The 17,467-nt window shown below is 40.5% G+C and overlaps 2 protein-coding genes across 2 annotated transcripts in view; one reads left to right on the top strand and one right to left on the bottom strand.

The window, feature by feature from the left end:
* ablim1a (actin binding LIM protein 1a) overlaps positions 1 to 2,180 on the bottom strand; it is a 47,741-nt gene extending 45,561 nt beyond the window's left edge. Inside the window, exon 1 of the transcript XR_008604371.1 lies at positions 1,825 to 2,180. The gene's annotated coding sequence lies outside the window, so the exon portion shown is untranslated. The remainder of the gene's footprint in view (positions 1 to 1,824) is intronic.
* A 195-nt stretch (positions 2,181 to 2,375) lies between these two features.
* On the top strand, positions 2,376 to 16,521 carry fhip2a (FHF complex subunit HOOK interacting protein 2). The gene is made up of 17 exons (XM_023275132.3): positions 2,376 to 3,034; positions 4,101 to 4,179; positions 6,115 to 6,284; positions 6,585 to 6,689; positions 6,809 to 6,931; positions 7,059 to 7,283; positions 7,374 to 7,570; positions 7,755 to 7,869; positions 8,038 to 8,114; positions 8,247 to 8,439; positions 8,865 to 9,028; positions 10,044 to 10,190; positions 10,287 to 10,377; positions 10,560 to 10,703; positions 11,672 to 11,812; positions 13,370 to 13,473; positions 13,559 to 16,521. The coding sequence occupies exons 1-17, from the start codon at positions 2,990 to 2,992 to the stop codon at positions 13,668 to 13,670; spliced, it is 2,232 nt and encodes a 743-aa protein (XP_023130900.2). The 5' UTR covers positions 2,376 to 2,989; the 3' UTR covers positions 13,671 to 16,521.
* Positions 16,522 to 17,467: the final 946 nt, after the last annotated feature.

Raw genomic sequence — 17,467 nt, 5'->3', positions numbered from 1 at the left:
AGTACTGTTTCAAATAAATCTCAGTTATCTTCCTGCTTTGGTGAAGGTAGTTGACTTTTGTGAATTCTAGCAACTTAAAATTACATTTTGTCCCATTAAACTAATATTCAAATTTCAGCAAAAGTGTGGAAGTTAGGTTTACTGTTTCTTTTTTTTTTTGTAGCATTGTGCATCTGATGTTCACATTTCTTCAGATTTTACTGCTGCAACTCAATTGCTGTTTTCTTTCAGTAGGATTATACAATAAAGACGGGGACAGAACGATAAGTCTAATGACACAAACAATTTTTGCCTTTTTTAAAAAACATTTTAGTTAGAAATGTAAAAAAATACAATTAAAAATCAAGTTGATTTCCCTTAGAATCAGGCTGCAGCAATTGTCAATTGAAAGGAATTAAATTATTTAAGTTCATCTAACTTTATACCAATGACATTAATATTACTTGTTCACTTTATCTGGATAAACTTCTATTCAATTGTGTATTATTAACAAAAGCAATTCATTTACGCAAGGTCCGACAACTGTCTTTTTTCAGTGCAGGCTACATTCCATAAGTTGACCAGAAAGCCTGTTTGAGCTCAGACTCCACATCTGAGGCCTCTAGTCCCTATTTCTGACCCTAGTTGTGTAAAATGTCAAGTTTTTTGCCCCTCTGAAAATGAATAATCATAGACAGACAGACACAGACAGACAGACAGACAGACAGACAGACAGACAGACAGACAGACAGACAGACAGATAGATAGATGCTTTAGTGTCGGTGCAAAAAAAACTAAACTTGTGTGGTAACTCACAGCAATCAGCAGCAGTTCAATATGAATATGTTTAAAAAATAAAATGAAATTAAAAAGAGTGAGGTTATATACATATGTACACAGCACAGTGCTATTAGCTAGTAGTGCTGCCTGTAGACAGATATAAGTAAGTAACCATGTAAGTTATTGGATATGAGCAAAAATTTAACAGATTATTAGCACATAAATAAATGACAACCTCAGTACTTACAGGTTATTTTGCTTGCACATAAGCTGTGCAGCATGAGTCTTTATAAAAGGTTGTTTTTTTTACACAAAAAGAGGATCCAGTTGCTGCTTTTGTATGATAACCTTGAGGTCATGTCAGCATTGCAACTTCAGTGCCTCTATCCAGCCCTTAACCAGTCAGTCAGACTATCTGATCCAGCAGGAACAGCTGGAGGTGATGCCACTGTTGCACGAAAGACTCGCCACATGGGAACAAACACCATCCACCTGCTCTGTCTGCAGGTATGACAGCTTATTTACACTCAGCTACAAATCCTGCAAAGACAAGACATCCACACAGCTCAGGCAGCTTAGGAACAACAAATTACAGTTTGCATTTCTGCAGTACCTTTCATCACCTGACTTTACCTCAGCAAGTCAGGCACTTAGCAGAAAACAGTGATTATCACATTTGACTGTCCTCCACCACCAGCTATTAACTAATGGCATCCACCATCAGAGGAGCAATCAGAGCAGCTCCATCACAGCAGCTGGGATTTTCAAAAGAGAAAAGTGGGATCTATTTTTAGGCTGCACTATGCCTACTGTTCACATCAACAAAATAAGTTGTAGGCTTGTCTAAAAAAAGGCTGCAGCGGTGGAGGCTGTAGTTTCAGCCATGCACCGGTCTAACCTACTTACAGTCTCAGTGTCATTATCACAGCCCTGCTCCTGGCGAAAGACGACGCAATAAAAAGGGCTCCCTTCTCCATCCAAGATCCCCCTCCTCCCTAAAGATTAACACACTTTTCCTCCTCTCTATGTGTTGTTATGAAGGCTTCTGCGGCAAAAGATACTCACCTCTAGCAGACATGCCCGGTAGGTAGAGATTTCTTTATTCCTTTTGCCGAGATTAACCAGGAGATGCCCCCGACGGAAGAAGAGTGTTGGGGAGGTGTGGAAAAAGAACCGGTTGACAGCCTGATGTTATCTCTGCTTTAAGTTTGTGGCTGTCATTTAATGGGATTACACGCAGGGAATCATAGAGCCTGCGATTTGGTGGACTGGACTAGAACGCGCGATGGAGAGAGCACTTTCCAGCGACAGGGCGTGTCCTGGAACTAGACAGCATCCTCTTTTTTTATTTTTCCAACAAGTTTATGTCCATATTTGAGCACAATAGCGCTGAATTACGGAGTTGTAAATGCAATCATTCTTCAAATTCCTCGGCTGCAGCTGTTGCCTGGTCACCTTAAACCGGCGTAGCCTACTTTCTGTCTGGGATGACTGTGCTGTTCTGGACGCGGTAGTTGAGCTAAATCATAAAGTTGACAGGCACTCTGGGGCGATCGCTGTTGTTTTTCTATTTTTTCCTCCCCACATTAATTTGGCTACTTTAAAGGAAATATTTGGGTTCCTCACTCTTCTCGAGTCTTCAACTTTAATCTAAAAGCAGCTGAAGCAGAACCTCAGGTCTGTATGGGGGAAAACACCGCAATTTCAGGGATATGACCTAAATGAGTGCATTAGAAGATGATATAATCAGTTGAAATTACAGCTCAGTGAAGCTTTTCCATAGCTAAACCTGCATCAGTTAGTTCGATCATCACAGCTGGCTCGCTGATCCAACCAAGTACTGATCATCGCCCCTTATTGAGCGTATTGGTCGCTGTCTTCATTTGTATGCATTGATCTTTGTCAGTAATTAGAGCTCCGTGTATCTCGGTGTTCCTGCGCCCCCTGCAGGTCAGTGAAGGTGGCGTTTGGCGAACGAAGTGCCACCGTGTCCAAAGTGAGCATACGCTGAGGCTGCAGACGTCTTGTTTACAGTCGTTGTGCCAGGCCTGTGAAGTCCCGTGGCCCACACCGACGTTACTACGGGTTTTATTGCTCACGATTTCTTCTTTCGTTACAAGGGTCAGTGCATGAAACCTCCAATCTGGATCGAGGCGGTAGCAACAGGAAGAAGAAGATAGAGGAATTCTCTAGGTCTTCTCGGGAGAAACTAGTCCAGTCGAAGAACAAAATGTTCTCCAAATTTACGTCCATTCTTCAGCACGCTGTAGAAGCGGTGAGTTTTTACTTAACAGTATTTCATGTCGTTTGGTTTGCTTTTGTGTAACGTTTATTTTGGCTGAAATGGGCCTTTTGTTGCCCGGATACCTCACATCAAAACGTCAGCATAAGGAATACGTTGCTAACTAGCGAGCTAACTAAGCTAATGTTAGCGTTTTGTGTTTGTGTTGTCAGCTTGTTTTTATTTGTTAGACATTGTAAAGCTTGATTTTGTGTTTGGTTACAATACTAACTCTGTCCAAGATTCCGTCAATGTATCTGTGTTAAAATAACCAGAAAAGATTAGCTAGTTAGACGCCAAGTTAGTTGATAATAGCTAAAAAGCTAAGCTAACACCGTAGCTAGCTATCCCCTTTCAAACAGCAGACTCTTCACACGATGAGTGGTTTCGAAATCATTGGACATCCTAGTTTGATGTTGCGCAATGTTTGAACACTAATATTAAAGTGATAGTGTGTGGGTTGGCTCGCGCAGCTATTTCTGAAAGGCTTAATGTTACATATTAGCCAGCATGCTAACTAGCTAGAAACCAGCAGTAAACTGCCTGGAGCCTGTTTTCAAGCTGCTTCACTTCAAGGATTTTAAACAACAAACATTTGGCAGCTGATCCAAAGTCAACACTTTGACTTTTATGGTATGGTCTCATTCCTATATCTGACGTATCTTCTAATATTTATTCCGTATCCTGTGACATAGTTTGTTGTTGTGTACAAGACTGTCCATGGCAAGTTATGGCAGTTATGTCACCTGAAAGTAACCATTTATCCCTATTAGTAAACCTTGTGCAAACTGCTGGGCTTTGACAACACCATAAACAAAGTAATCGGGCAGTGACATTTTAGAACCATTTAAGCATGTGAAAATGTTATTGAAAACTACAAAATTATTCCACTGAATACTCAAATCTCAGAATATTCTGAACTTTAACTAAAAGTGACAGTGATATGTAGATATTTTACTATGATCATAAATTATGTATTTTTAGGTAACGTTCAGAAGCACACAATGTTCTAATTTTTTTTTTTTTTTTTTTTTTTTTTTTAACAAATCTTCTTTTTCAGCTTGCCCCGTCACTGCCCTTACAGGAGGACTTTGTCTATCACTGGAAGGCTATTACACATTATTACATCGAGACTTCTGGTAAGGAATATCTAAAATAATAAACTAATACCTGTTATTGTTATGACATCCATACAGAGACAGGGGTTTTGCTGACACAGAATGGGTCTCTGGGGGTGACTATGGTCAACAGTAATCATAGTCTGCAAAGAGTAAAGGCTATGAGTCCACGCTACTGTATTTGACAGATCTATGCATCTATGCATTTTCCTGTTATTTCAGACCAAATGATACAACATGTCTATTGTGCTTGAGTAAACAAAACTCCAGTTGACAAAGCTGACATGTATATTTTATCTTCAACTTACCATTTGAAACTCGAGATTTTCCTTCGGGAGGTGCCTAAGATTCTTCATTGCAGGGAAAACCCTGACATGTACAGACATTGTTGTGCAGATAGCTTTCCCTGATCTCCTCTGTGCCATTGACATTGATCTACTGTTGGAATACAATGACAAGAAATTGGCTTTGTTCATAACCAGATCATACTGTATGTAAAAGTATGAGTTTTATACGTGTTGGGTGTTTCATGTAATATTTAATCAGATGGTATTCAGTATTTATTTTATTTTTTTTAATCACCTACTTGCATAGTACCACTGTGCATTGGCAGTGCAAAGAGAATGATCATGTGGAAAGGCGCAATTGTGAAGTATGCTGAGAATTCTATGCTGTTAGAGTGTGCATTAGACTTCAGCGATTCTGTGTGGACCAGAGCAGTCTCAGACTCTGACAGGGCCTCCTTCATGTTTGCCTGTGGGCACCTGTGCAAGTAGAAATTATGCACTGCGCCTGTGTCAGCTTGGTGGGTAAATCCAGCCATTTCAAATTTTGACATGTTCCGCTTGACCTGAATATTTTGGGCCAGGAAAGTCTCCTCCTTGTTTTCTTCACTGTAAACAGCTTCTTGGCAGTAGTTCTCCTAGTTTTACTCACTCTTCTCTAAATAGCTGATGGGGGGGAAATCTGTACTTCCAATTTTAAGAGATGAGGCCATTTTCATGAGCATGTAATCACTGGTTTTGCAGTGTTTTACTTGACTGAACTCTAATTTTGGGTGACTTTTGATCAGTCCAACCAATACCTGGCCTGCTGACTACAGATACTCTAGAAATTTTGTGGCTTAGCTATTGGTATTTTTCATAGAAACTAAGTGTAAAGTCTTTATTCTTGCTTCACTGACCATATTTTGGCATTCTATGCTTTGTCACAATAAATAAGACACCTGTTTATATTGTGTACGCATGTGAATGTATTTGTGACAAATGAAGAGAGTATGCCAAGCACACTGTTTTAATAACGTGTGAGCTTTAGGTTGAAATCGTCGTGCTTTAAAGCAGCACTTGATAAAACAAACAAAGCTTATTGTGTTTTTGTTTTCCAGTGGTTAATGCAGCATTCATTTACTGTGATGTGACCCACCAAGGAGGTCACTTATGCATAGTTTCATTTATGTTTTTGCCTATGCATTGTCATATTTATTAGTTCAGTCACGGGTACCACTGTGGATTATATCTGTTGTTTTTGCTTGTGGTCCTTTCATTTTTTGAATTGAGCTAATGTCACTGGGTAAACAGACTGTTGTCAATAACTCATTACTCTGGTTGTGTGCTGAACAATAGATGTGTTTATATGTGAAAACAGGATTTTACTGTAAAGCCACCAAAGAAACTATTGACAGTACCAGCAGAATAAGTCGATGCTGCTAAAAGCTGTCTTGGTAAACTTGATGCACAACAGTAGTCAGTGGATCTGAAAACAATGACTGACATTTCACCTGATTAAGTAATACTACACATCAGCCTTGTAGTTTATTTAACAATTGTTCTTCTGTGCTTGAGCAGTAGGGAAAAAATGTAGCATGACATGGGTGAAGCATTTAGAGATGCTGAAGATGAGTAAGACCTTTTCCCTTATGCTTGTTTCTTATGCTGTTTCTGTTCATTCCCCTGTTAGATGACAAAGCCCCAGTCACAGACACCAACATCCCATCCCACCTGGAACAGATGCTGGACATTCTGACTCAGGAGGAAGGGGAAAGGGAGTCTGGGGAGACGGGACCCTGCATGGAGTATCTCCTGCACCATAAGATCCTGGAGACACTCTACACCTTAGGAAAGGCAGATGTAAGGCAGTCATGCTTTGGTAACTACATAACACAGGAAAATATACATGTCGTAAAATCCTATACATACGTAAGGTAGGATGAAACCAAGTGGATACTGAGGATTATATTCAATTTGTGGGTGCTGAAGATTGCAGTAAGCTGAGCACTGTACAGTATTCAGTCAGCTGCAGTAGCAACACTGAAATCAAAAGATGACAGCTGTCACCAGCACTGTGAGCTGCATTTTAGCACGGGAGGCATCTGTTGTTTTTTTTAACCAAACAAATAACTTCAAACACACTGTGTTTATATGATTCAGTGTCCTCCGGGAATGAAGCAGCAGGTGCTTACCTTCTACACAAAGCTGTTAGCACACATTCGTCAGCCTCTTCTGCCACACATCAACGTCCACAGACCCGTACAGGTGAGAAATGCTACAATCTGGATTTCAGTGTATTTTTATCACCCTTTGCCTCAAAATAGTCTGCTAACTGACAGTCTATGTTGCTTATTTCTAACTTTATTTTCCCATGTGACTGTCAGAAACTGATCCGTCTGTGTGGGGAGGTGCTGGCTGCTCCTACAGAAAATGAAGAGATCCAGTTCCTTTGTATAGTGTGTGCCAAACTGAAGCAGGACCCATACCTCGTCAATTTCTTCCTTGAGGTGGGTTGCTATGACACCAAAAAAAAAAAAAAAAAGTTGAGCTACACATTAATGTGTATATATTACTGGCAAAACAAGTCATTTGTAGGATTTTTAAGGACATAATTCAGAGACTATCTCTTTGCAGAACAAGTCAAAGAGACCTGAGTTAAAGAGTCCTGTGGTGACAGATAGGGTGAAGGAGAACGCGTTGGCTCCAGATACTGGTCAGTCTCTGGCAGAGGAGCAGGCTGACCACCAAGACAAGCCACAGGCTGCAGCTGCCGCCTCCACCTCCAGTCCAAGCAGTAACAATAACAACAGCAACAACTACAATCTGGTCAGCTCCCTGCTCAACCTCACAAAGAGTCCTGTAAGTAAAACTTAGGTGAGGAATTTTACTGTGTGTGAAGATTTGTCATTTTTAAATCATGAGCTGTGCACTTTATTCCCCTCTACTCAGGATGGCAGGATAGTAGTGAAGGCATGTGAGGGCCTGATGCTGCTGGTCAGTTTACCAGAGCCTGCTGCTGCCAAGTGTTTAACTGAAAACACTGAGCTCTGTGAGCTTCTGACCGACAGGCTGGTCTCCTTTTATAAAGCCCTGCCACAGTCCATGGACCCTTTGGACATTGAAACAGTAGAGTCAGTCAACTGGGGGTAAATGCCTTTCACGTTCTTACTTTCTACAGCCACATATTTAATGAAATCAGAACAGCAATGACTTGCTTGATGTATTTCGACTTAACAGGTTGCCCTTAAATAGCACAAAATGCTATTTTTAGTGGATGTTTTGGAAGAGTTGCATCAAACCTTTTAATGCTTTACCTTTTTTCTCTTTTAGACTAGATGTGTATAACCTGAAGGAGGATGCCGCTGTCTTCACAGGGAAGAGGGCTCTTATCTCCTTCCTGTCCTGGTTAGATTACTGCGACCAGCTCATCAAGGAGGCTCAGAAGGTGTTTTTTTTTTTTTTTTTTATTCCAATAATGTTGACTCACTGTGTTTTGATGCTTCATATTGTTGTCTGAATTGACAAAATGAAAGACGTTCCAACCAAAGAAGCTGTTTTTGTGTTTGAAAGCCACAGAGGGCTGAACTTTTTTTTTTTGTTCACTGTCTTCCAGTCAGCAGCTGCTGTGATGGCAAAAGCAGTGAGAGAAAGATTCTTTGTGTCTGTGATGGAACCACAGCTCATGCAGACGTGAGTCCTGCCTTGAATCATCAATCAGTCAGTCAATCAAACTTGTATTGAAGTTTGTGGTTTTGTCAGCGCGTCGTGTTAAGTGTCGTAACTGCTCGGTGACACAGGTGATGTGTTTGTGGGTTCATGTAGGTCGGAGTTAGGCATCCTGACCTCCACAGCCCTCCTGAACAGAATCATAAGACAGGTGACGTCAGAAGCGCTGCTGCAGGAGATGGTTTACTTCCTGCTAGGAGAGGAGAGGGAACCAGAGGCTGCAGCTACAATCGCCCAGAATCCACTCAGACACAGACTCATCGAGCACTGCGATCACCTGTCAGATGAGGTTCTTATCACATCGTTATTATTCAGGATGTACCTGCTCCTCCTAATGAATGCATCTTTAACGTAATTTATGTCTGTCAGAAAGGACTCATTGAAGCCTTTTTATTACACTCCATCACATAAATTTGCATTCAAAAATGAAGATCCCATGTGCTTATTTTTTTCTTGATCGATTTTTCCAAAGTACAAATGGCCATCTGCCCTTCAGGGATTCTGAATTCCAGTGAATCATATGATTAACCAAACCACATGAATTTTAATTAGTATCTGACAGAGCCATTTTCATCACGCAAAAGAGGGATGAATCATCTCTTTCATGTTCAAGCAGCCGCTGCCTACTTTTCTGTCAGTGAGCAAATACTTGACTTGGCTTCTCGGGGGTTTATAGAGGGGAGCTGAGCCTTATTCTTACCTCCTTGTCCACAGATCAGCATCATGACACTGCGGCTATTTGAGCAGCTGATCCAGAAGCCCAACCAGCACATCCTTCACAGCTTGGTGCTGCGTAGCCTGGAGGAGAGGAACTACATGGAGAACAAACCACAGGAGGAGCGGGAGCCACTGGAGAATGGCCAACCCCATGATGCTGTGTAAGGACCTGCCTATGACCCCCTAACCCCCCCCCCTGAGCTGCCGGATGATACTCTGCAACATTCTGGAAATAAAATGAATGCATCACCTAGCTGTTATGCTGACATGTTTTCTGCACAATTTTTGTTTTAAAGATCGTTCGATTCTGGAGCGATATTGTGGATAATTGACTAGTTGACATATTTAGATAGCATGTGCCAGATTGACCATCCTACCTGCACTCTCACTGCCCTTTCACCCTGTTTTTGTGCACAAAAATGAACATGTGAACATGACTTTGACATTTGTTTCCCTCTTGCTGTGTATGAACACCAGATTTTTTTTAAACCCACACAGAAAAAATAGCTAATGGAAGATGAGGAGATATTCACTGAATAGGACAAAAAGTTTATTAGGTTAAAATTGCATACTCCACTTCTAATTGATGGGATTCTTGTGAGCCATGATTAAGGAGGATCATGATAATGCAACCCAGTTCCTTATTATAATAAATCACAGTTGTGGAAGATTTAAACACAAATGACTAATAGTTTTCATCTTCTTGTATTTGCTTTATGGGATTAATGAAAATCCCACTTCAGACATAAACTCTCATAGGTTATTTCTTGTCATGTTGCTTGATTGTTTCTCATACAGAGGAATTTAATTGTTAGGTGTGTAACTGTTTTAGAACTCATACCTACATTTTGAGTCAAATTGGCGTGCTTCCAGAAAAATTCAATTTAAAGTCAGGGTGGAGTTAAGTCTGCAAAGTTTTACAAAGAACCGCAAAGCTTCCACAGAAACCTAAAGTACCATAAAATGCATTAAAGTCATGGAGTTCTATTTGTCAAGAACAATGCAAATTTCTATTTTTTTGTAATATGAGACGCTGTAGGTCTTCATAAAAAAAATATTGCAGTGTTGAAGGATGCAAACATCTTTGATCTAAAACTAAATGTACAAAGATGTTTTTAACTTTATACATAGTCTGAATCAGGCGACGTTCTCAAATAATACGTGTTCTGTCCACAGAGACCTTGAGGAGGATCCACTGTTCGGTGATGACATCTCTCCAGACAACAGGCTCTCCGGCTCTGATTGGCTCAGCTCCTCTCCACCACAGAGCCCCGACCACTCAAAGTCTGACGGGAAGACAGAAGTGCACAAGATTGTCAACAGGTGCACCATGTGCTCATGTTATATAGTGAAAGATGTGACGCTGCTCAGCCTGCCCACTTCTTAAAGTTCTGCCTGTTCAATTCTGTTTGCCCGCAGTTTCTTGTGTTTGGTGCCCGATGAGGCGAAGTCATCGTATCATGTTGAAGGCACAGGCTATGACACCTACCTCAGAGATGCACACAGACAGGTATGCTCTCTTTGAAGTGTGTTGTAAGACTGCTGGAGTTTGTTTTAAGGCATATGATATACTGGATAAATAACAGTGAGGTGAAAATTCAGTTTCTGGTAGGATTTTTACCTTGTTAAATGCAGTGAGGCAGCTTCTTCTGTACTGCTGTTCATTACTTTTACTCCCACTGTTCATCTCAGTTCAAGGACTATTGTGGCATCTGTCAGCGGTGGGACTGGAGGGGAAATCCAAAACCTTTTGAGAAGTGTAACTTAGACGCCCCATTCTTTGAGGGCCACTTCCTCAAAGTTCTCTTCGACAGGATGGGTCGCATCCTAGATCAGGTACGTTTGATCCACCATATTTTAAACATCTGTTGTAATACTGGAATCATTTAGATGAACTGCTTGCTAAGCTGTTGAAATGTCAGCTGCATTATTTATAATCCATCATTCCACAAAAAAGAAAAACAGCAAGACAGTCCTCTTGGAAATTGCAAGTTCCTTTTTAGTTCTAAATAAATCAGTAGGATAAAGCAGAGCTGTTTATGCAGCAGCACCTGAATCAAAATGAAACTGCTGCTTAGATGATAGATATACAGACTACAGAAACTTCAAATTAACCCCAAATAGAAAATATCACGGGAAAGATTTTGTTAGATGAGTTCTAAGCTTCTTAGTCTAACTTGAAATGTATGCACACCCAAATAAAAGAGAGTGAACTGTAAATCTACATAAAATATGTTGAAGTTAGGCAGCCATCACTTCTGATTTTATTGATTTTTTAAGAATAGATTTTAGTTATATTTTTACTGTGCAGATGTGTTTAAGCTGATTTAATTTTCCTGTGATCAAACGTTGTTTCTTGTACTCTGCCATTTGAAGTTTACCGTAAATCAGGTCCGCTTGTGACAGGCATCCTCAACAAATGCTTCTACTAATGTAAAGTGCTGAGGAAAAATGCATAGAAAATGCAAATGAGTTGCTGATTATGCAGAGACATTCTACTTTCTCATTTGAAAAAATACAAAAATAATGATCCCTGAAGCCCTGAAACTCATTCAACAAATGAGATTAGATGGGAGCTGTGAAGATGAATAATAGAGATTCAGAAGTGAAATGCACTTTTTGGCAGCACATTGGTGTAGCATTTAGGAAATCAAATCTGTAAGGGAGTGCTAGTGTTAATTGATGAGTCTGTCATTAAAAGCTTCTGACACGTTGTGTTATTTATCTGTGATTGTACTTCCATGACCAATCATGGGTTCATTTCCGGTGTAATTTTCCTATCTGATGCCCTCTCTGTGCTCCAGCCCTACGATGTGAACCTGCAGGTCACCGCTGTCCTGTCCAAGCTGTCTTTGTTACCACACCCACACTTGCACGAATACTTGCTGGACCCTTATATCAATCTGGCCCCCGGCTGCAGATCTCTGTTCTCTGTCATCGTCAGGGTAAGACTCCTGTCTAGATTGTGAAGTGGTTATCTTATCTGTCATTGACAGAAGACGCTGCGGTGCCCAAAGCTTTCAATCACTGTTATTTAGGTGCTTGAAGATGTCTTCTTTGTCTTGATTTTTTTATTGTAGTATCTTGAAATTCGTATACTGTATTCAGTTTGTTTGCTCTAACATGTAATTATGTTTGAGGCAGCTGAGCCCTTAATCTCACCTCAGTGCGAATGCTTCTTGGAACTTCACTGCCCAGCAATCATGTGAACATGCTGTTCCTTGACCTGCTTCTTGCTCGCGTTGTCATGACACCAGAAGTATTACTTAAATATGAAACCTGTCTGAATGTCTCAATACAGATACTGAAATAACAGCAGCCAAATACTAAAACACCAGGAAAATAATGTAACAATAAATGATATAATATAGAAGTTTAGATTTGTTGTTTTTTTTCCCCTTTTTGATAAAAAAAGAAGACAATGTTTTGAGATTGGAAATGCAAAGCAGTGGAAGATATGAAAAGAAGCCATAAAACAACAAGTAGGAGTTGCTGCACTATAACTTGTTAATACATTTTCATATTTAACCAGAACTGGAGGTCTTAAGATCGGCTCTTTACATGTTCACGTCTGTCCACCTTCACATGTCACACTGCTGCTTAAAAAAACACATTCAATCCTTGCAGAGATCAGTGGGTGTAGTACTGTAGTGCACGTCGTCATCAACCACTGTCACTCTTTGTGCAAGAATTCAGTTCATTTTTATGCATTACAATATAGAGATGTTTGGCTTTTTCATGTGTTAGCAAAAATGATGAAACCAAGTTAAAGAATTGTCATTTCCCCAACCTGCTTTCTTAAGCACCGACAGTAAAAAGAGTTTGCTTGTCACAAAATAAATCACACAGGTCTGTGTTATTTTCAGGGCAATGATGACATTATGCTAGTGTAGCTATTTGAATACTTTGAACAAGTCGGCATGTGTGTTGACCTCCTTTGGTCTGTGTATGTAGAACATATTTTACAGGTAGATTTTGTGCTGCCAGTTGCCTCTCCAGGAGTCTTGTCTATAAATCAAATGCCATTTTGGTTTGTGCGTCTGCTTTGTAGACAATGTGTGTAAGAATATTTGTATTTGCAGCCATGCCTCTCATGTTGTCACCATGAAAGCTGCAATGAGAGACCAAAAAAGGGACTGGCGCTCCCACTATGCCTTCAGAAAGTGGAAGCAGAGCGCTGCAGACGCACGTCGCTGATGTGCACCGTAGCACATCGAGACGACTCACAGAAAATACAGCTTCTTTTAAAATACTGTCATACCTAAACTGTCTGTGCATCACTACCTCTGAGAGCAACTACAAGACCTCTCTGGCTGTTTTCTTCTGTGAATCAGTCTAAGTACTTTGCTTTGAAATCCATCCCAGTGGCACACACTGTAAAAGGCAGCGTGGAGACTGGTGAAAGCAGCTTCTTGTCTGTTTATGTTCATTACAGTGATGTTGCACCTTTGCCTAGAAAAGAATGCACTGCTGTTTTGGTAATTGCTTTGTGTTCCTGTTAGGTTGTCGGAGATCTCATGTTGAGGATTCACCGCATCCCAGACTTCACACCCAAACTGCTGCTTGTGAGGAAGAGATTATTAGGCCTGGAGCCAGAGGGCATCACGTACGTACTTCTACATCGTTCTGGGCTCTTATCTTTGGAGTTTACTTTTGTAATACACTCACCTTTGTGTCTGCTCTTCTCATAGCATCGACCACATGACTCTGCTGGAAGGAGTGATCGTGCTGGAGGAGTTCTGCAAAGAGCTGGCAGCCATCGCCTTCGTCAAATACCACGCAGCTGCCTCGTCCTCGCCGTAATCTTCCTGCTGTTCAGCCATCTGCCTCGGCCAGGCAGGCAGGTCAGGATAAAACTGGGCCTTTGGGGTGTGGTGGTACCGGTGGCACAGGGTCGGCAAAATATTACCACTAACTGGTCATCCCCCGCAAGACTGTTAAAAGCCCACATGGATGGGTTTCATCACTCCCCTTCCTCTGACCGCTCAGGCTCCTCGAGCAGGTCAGAGCACAGACACTGCCCAGCCAGCACAGGAATAAGAGGACGAGGATCGAGGACGAGGAGCAGAGAGATGTTCACTGGACTCTTTTCAGCCTCTGCAATTTCTCTCACTGCCCCCACCTTCCATCTTTCTTTTTCACCAGCCAAATTATGATTGCCCTGTAATTATTATATCGAGAAAAAAAAGATGTTTGTATATTTATTTTCTGTCCCATTACCACCCATTTGTAAATGTCATTGCCTTAGTGTGGAATCACACCTTTCAGTTACAGAAAATTGTTTCCTTTTGGAAAAATTTTATCGTAACCCCTCATATGTTGTCTGTTTGAAGACAAGAGGCTGTAAAGAAAACGAAACCCACTACCTTTATCCCATACCTGTACCTGTAGTTACATAATGAGCTGCTGTATTTAAGATACTGCACTCATATTTTAAATGCCAAGTCCTCTTATTTATTTGTTTGCTTTCAGGTTGCCTTTTTAACTAATGTCGTATTAAGATAAATGAATCGAAGCAGTCAGTGTAATGGCTGACTGACTGAGCAGATCATATTTACTTTAATTTGCTTTTCTTGTCTTTAAGTGCTTGTGCTCTCAAAGCTCATCTGTAATCACCGTCGCCCAAAGATGTCAGCATCCATCACATTTTGTTTAATGACATGGTGAATTTGCAAATTAATTTGCACATGGACCTCATTGCATTGCACTTGTTACATTGTGAGTTCATTCATGGTTTTTAGGAAACGTCAAGTCGACTTTCTGAAACGAAACATCTTGCTTATTTTACTTTCTGAAATGTCATTCTCCAGACCCAGTGTTGCGTTTTTCACACACCAGTGTTTGTTGTACTTAAGGAGATACTCTGTGATGTTGTATTTGCACCCTGTCTCAATTATTCTTAGTAATTTATTTGCTCTACTAAGAGAAAGTGCAGAGGAACAAACCTCTTGGTTTTACTAACCAGTGTCCTTAATGCATCATTAACTTGGATCATACTGTAGCTTAGTGCAGTGGTTCCCATCGTTTATTGGCTTGTGACTGCTAAACAAAGCAAAGTCTGATTCAGACTTTTCAGATTGTATTTTTCCCCCCCAAATAATCCAGTAAATATAAAGTACAACCGCAAATTGAGAAGAAAATCCGACTAAGAAATGATAATTTGACTTGTCATCTCATAGATTTACCTCAAAATCATTTTCCTACTAAACTGCTGCATTCCAGTATGTTCACAGCTCTGAGTTCCTCCATAGGTTATCATGATTACCTGCGAGGTGTTGCATTTACTAGCAGTATTACTTTTTCATCCTGAAACGTACTCTTGGTGCTGTGTGTTGTCGGAACAAGTTGTGTGGTTGTATATTGCCTGGACGTCCCAGGTAGGTGTCTGTAACTTCAAATATCTCCTCACCTGTCAGTGATTCATTACAGAAGATTTGATTTAGTCTAAATCAAAATGCTACGAAATGTAACTTTGGTTTTCGTGTTGTGTTGCGGTGTGGATGTTTCTGTTCTATTAGTAGGTGTAAATTGGGCTTGTTTGTGTGTGTGTGAGTCCTCTTATTGCTGAGAATGGACAGTCATTCATTGAAGCCATGAGTCCCTGGTGTTAAGCCTTGTGTTTTCCCTTTTTCTCCTGGTCCCACCTCCATCCCATCACTCGAGCACCTAAGCCGCATTATGCAATTGCTTGCATGAATCAAATTTGCACATTGTCTTCATCTTTGTTTGTAATGTAAATATACAGAAAAGCTTTTTTTTTTCCTTTTTCAAAATGTTTTGTTTCATGAACCAAAAGAAATCTAGGATGTACCAGGAGTAACATTTCTATTTTAATGGGAAACTTTTTTTAAAACTGTCTATCATGCACATTTTTTAATCAACTATCTTTCCAACTTTGTGTGTACAGCTGTACATTGTACATGTACAATAGCAATAGATATATACTACCTGGTGTAAATGCATGCTTATACATTGTTTTTCATTGTAGAAAGGAAGAAAAAAAGGCGGTCCAGCCATCTGTGATGATTTCTTAGCTGTCAGCACTTTGGTCTGTGAGGACACTGACAGGGAGATAAGATGCCTTACTTGACACTGTGGATCTCTGAGGACTCCTAGAATCGATGTGTAAGGGGGTTTGGGCTTCACTGCAGTTTATTGTGATCTTATTATTCTTATTATGTTACATAGGCTTCTGTTTGGTTTGTGAAGATGTACAGGACTGTCGGTATAGTCGAAAATCTGATGCCAATTGACTTGTGTCATCTTAGACCAATCACTGTATCACATCGCCGCATCTCATTTTCATGGCTGCTTTCCTCTGGTGTGAAGTGGGACGATTCTTGTTATATTTCTATCTCATGGCCAGTTTGATTGTGTGACGCATCATTGAAAGATTGTTAAGATAAGGTGCATGCTCACTCCTCCTGCCTCCCAGTGCTTCAGAAATAATTTGAAGCGGTCAGCGCACTCTCGTGCACTCAGAGGCATCAATTTGTTTAATCCTCATCAGCCGTCTTCATCACTGCTGTCATACACATTTATTAGGTTTCATTCAGGACAGTAGGGTTTTAACATTCTCCGTCCCAATGAAAAAAAAAAAGGTTTTCAGCAGGAGATGTGCTCATTCTTTAAGCAGTTTGTTGTGTTTTATCTTGTTTTATTACAAAATATCTGTACAATAAAACAAAAATACACAAAATAACCATTTCTTTCAATGGCAAATGGCAAGGTGAAAACCGCAGATTCTATTCAATAATCCCCTTTCAAAATAATATCTCTGAATAACCACCGCGTAATATTAGAGCAGTGAATGCCTGTGACACGTTACGTTCCTATTCAAGCAGCCCTGCAGGATGACATGACAACATGAAGACCAGAGAACAATCAAGCATGAAAATGACCTCTCTGCCCAGTGAACAACTGAACAGGAGTCAGCATGGGAACTATATCCTATGTCAAATTCTCTTTGGCTTCAAGCCTGCCATGCTCAGTCATCCAGCTAAGTCTGCAGAAATGAGTCAAAAATCTCACTCTCTGGGCACAGCAGAGGATTGTGCGACAGGTCCAAAAGTCATGTGAGGTGGTCTGGAAAGAAGTAAATCCTACATCTTTCTTGCCTTGCAGTGATTTTAGAAATCAGCCATGGAAAAGAGGCACTATGGTGCAGAAAGAAGGCTCTCAGTCTAATAACCATCTCATTCTTAATGATTGCTTAGGTACATACTGAGATTGCAGTCTCAGTCCCAGTCAGCTAGGGTCGTACAGTTCTGGTTAAGGAAGTAAATTAACATTTTAAAGCACCTGAATCACTTCTCCGAATTAAGAGGTCCTTAGAAAAATATCCATTACTGTTGTAATCTTGCAGCACTGAGACTTCACTTGCGTAACAAGAGTGCTTCAACACAAGGAAGTAATAATGCTTTGATTGCAGTACTGAAGATGACTGCTAAGTCTACACAGTGGCATCACCTGATCTTATTAAACTGGAGTTTCATGTTCAATAATCGTCATTATTACCATCATTACAGTTGTGCATGTCTGATGAAGGCAAATTAGAGCCACAGGTTTACAATGGATTGCTTCTAAAAGAAATTATTGTA

Source organism: Amphiprion ocellaris, chromosome 16 (assembly GCF_022539595.1).
Source record: "Amphiprion ocellaris isolate individual 3 ecotype Okinawa chromosome 16, ASM2253959v1, whole genome shotgun sequence".
Taxonomy (NCBI): domain Eukaryota; kingdom Metazoa; phylum Chordata; class Actinopteri; family Pomacentridae; genus Amphiprion; species Amphiprion ocellaris.
Note: the sequence above shows the minus strand (reverse complement) of the source record. Positions and strands in the feature narration are given on the sequence as shown.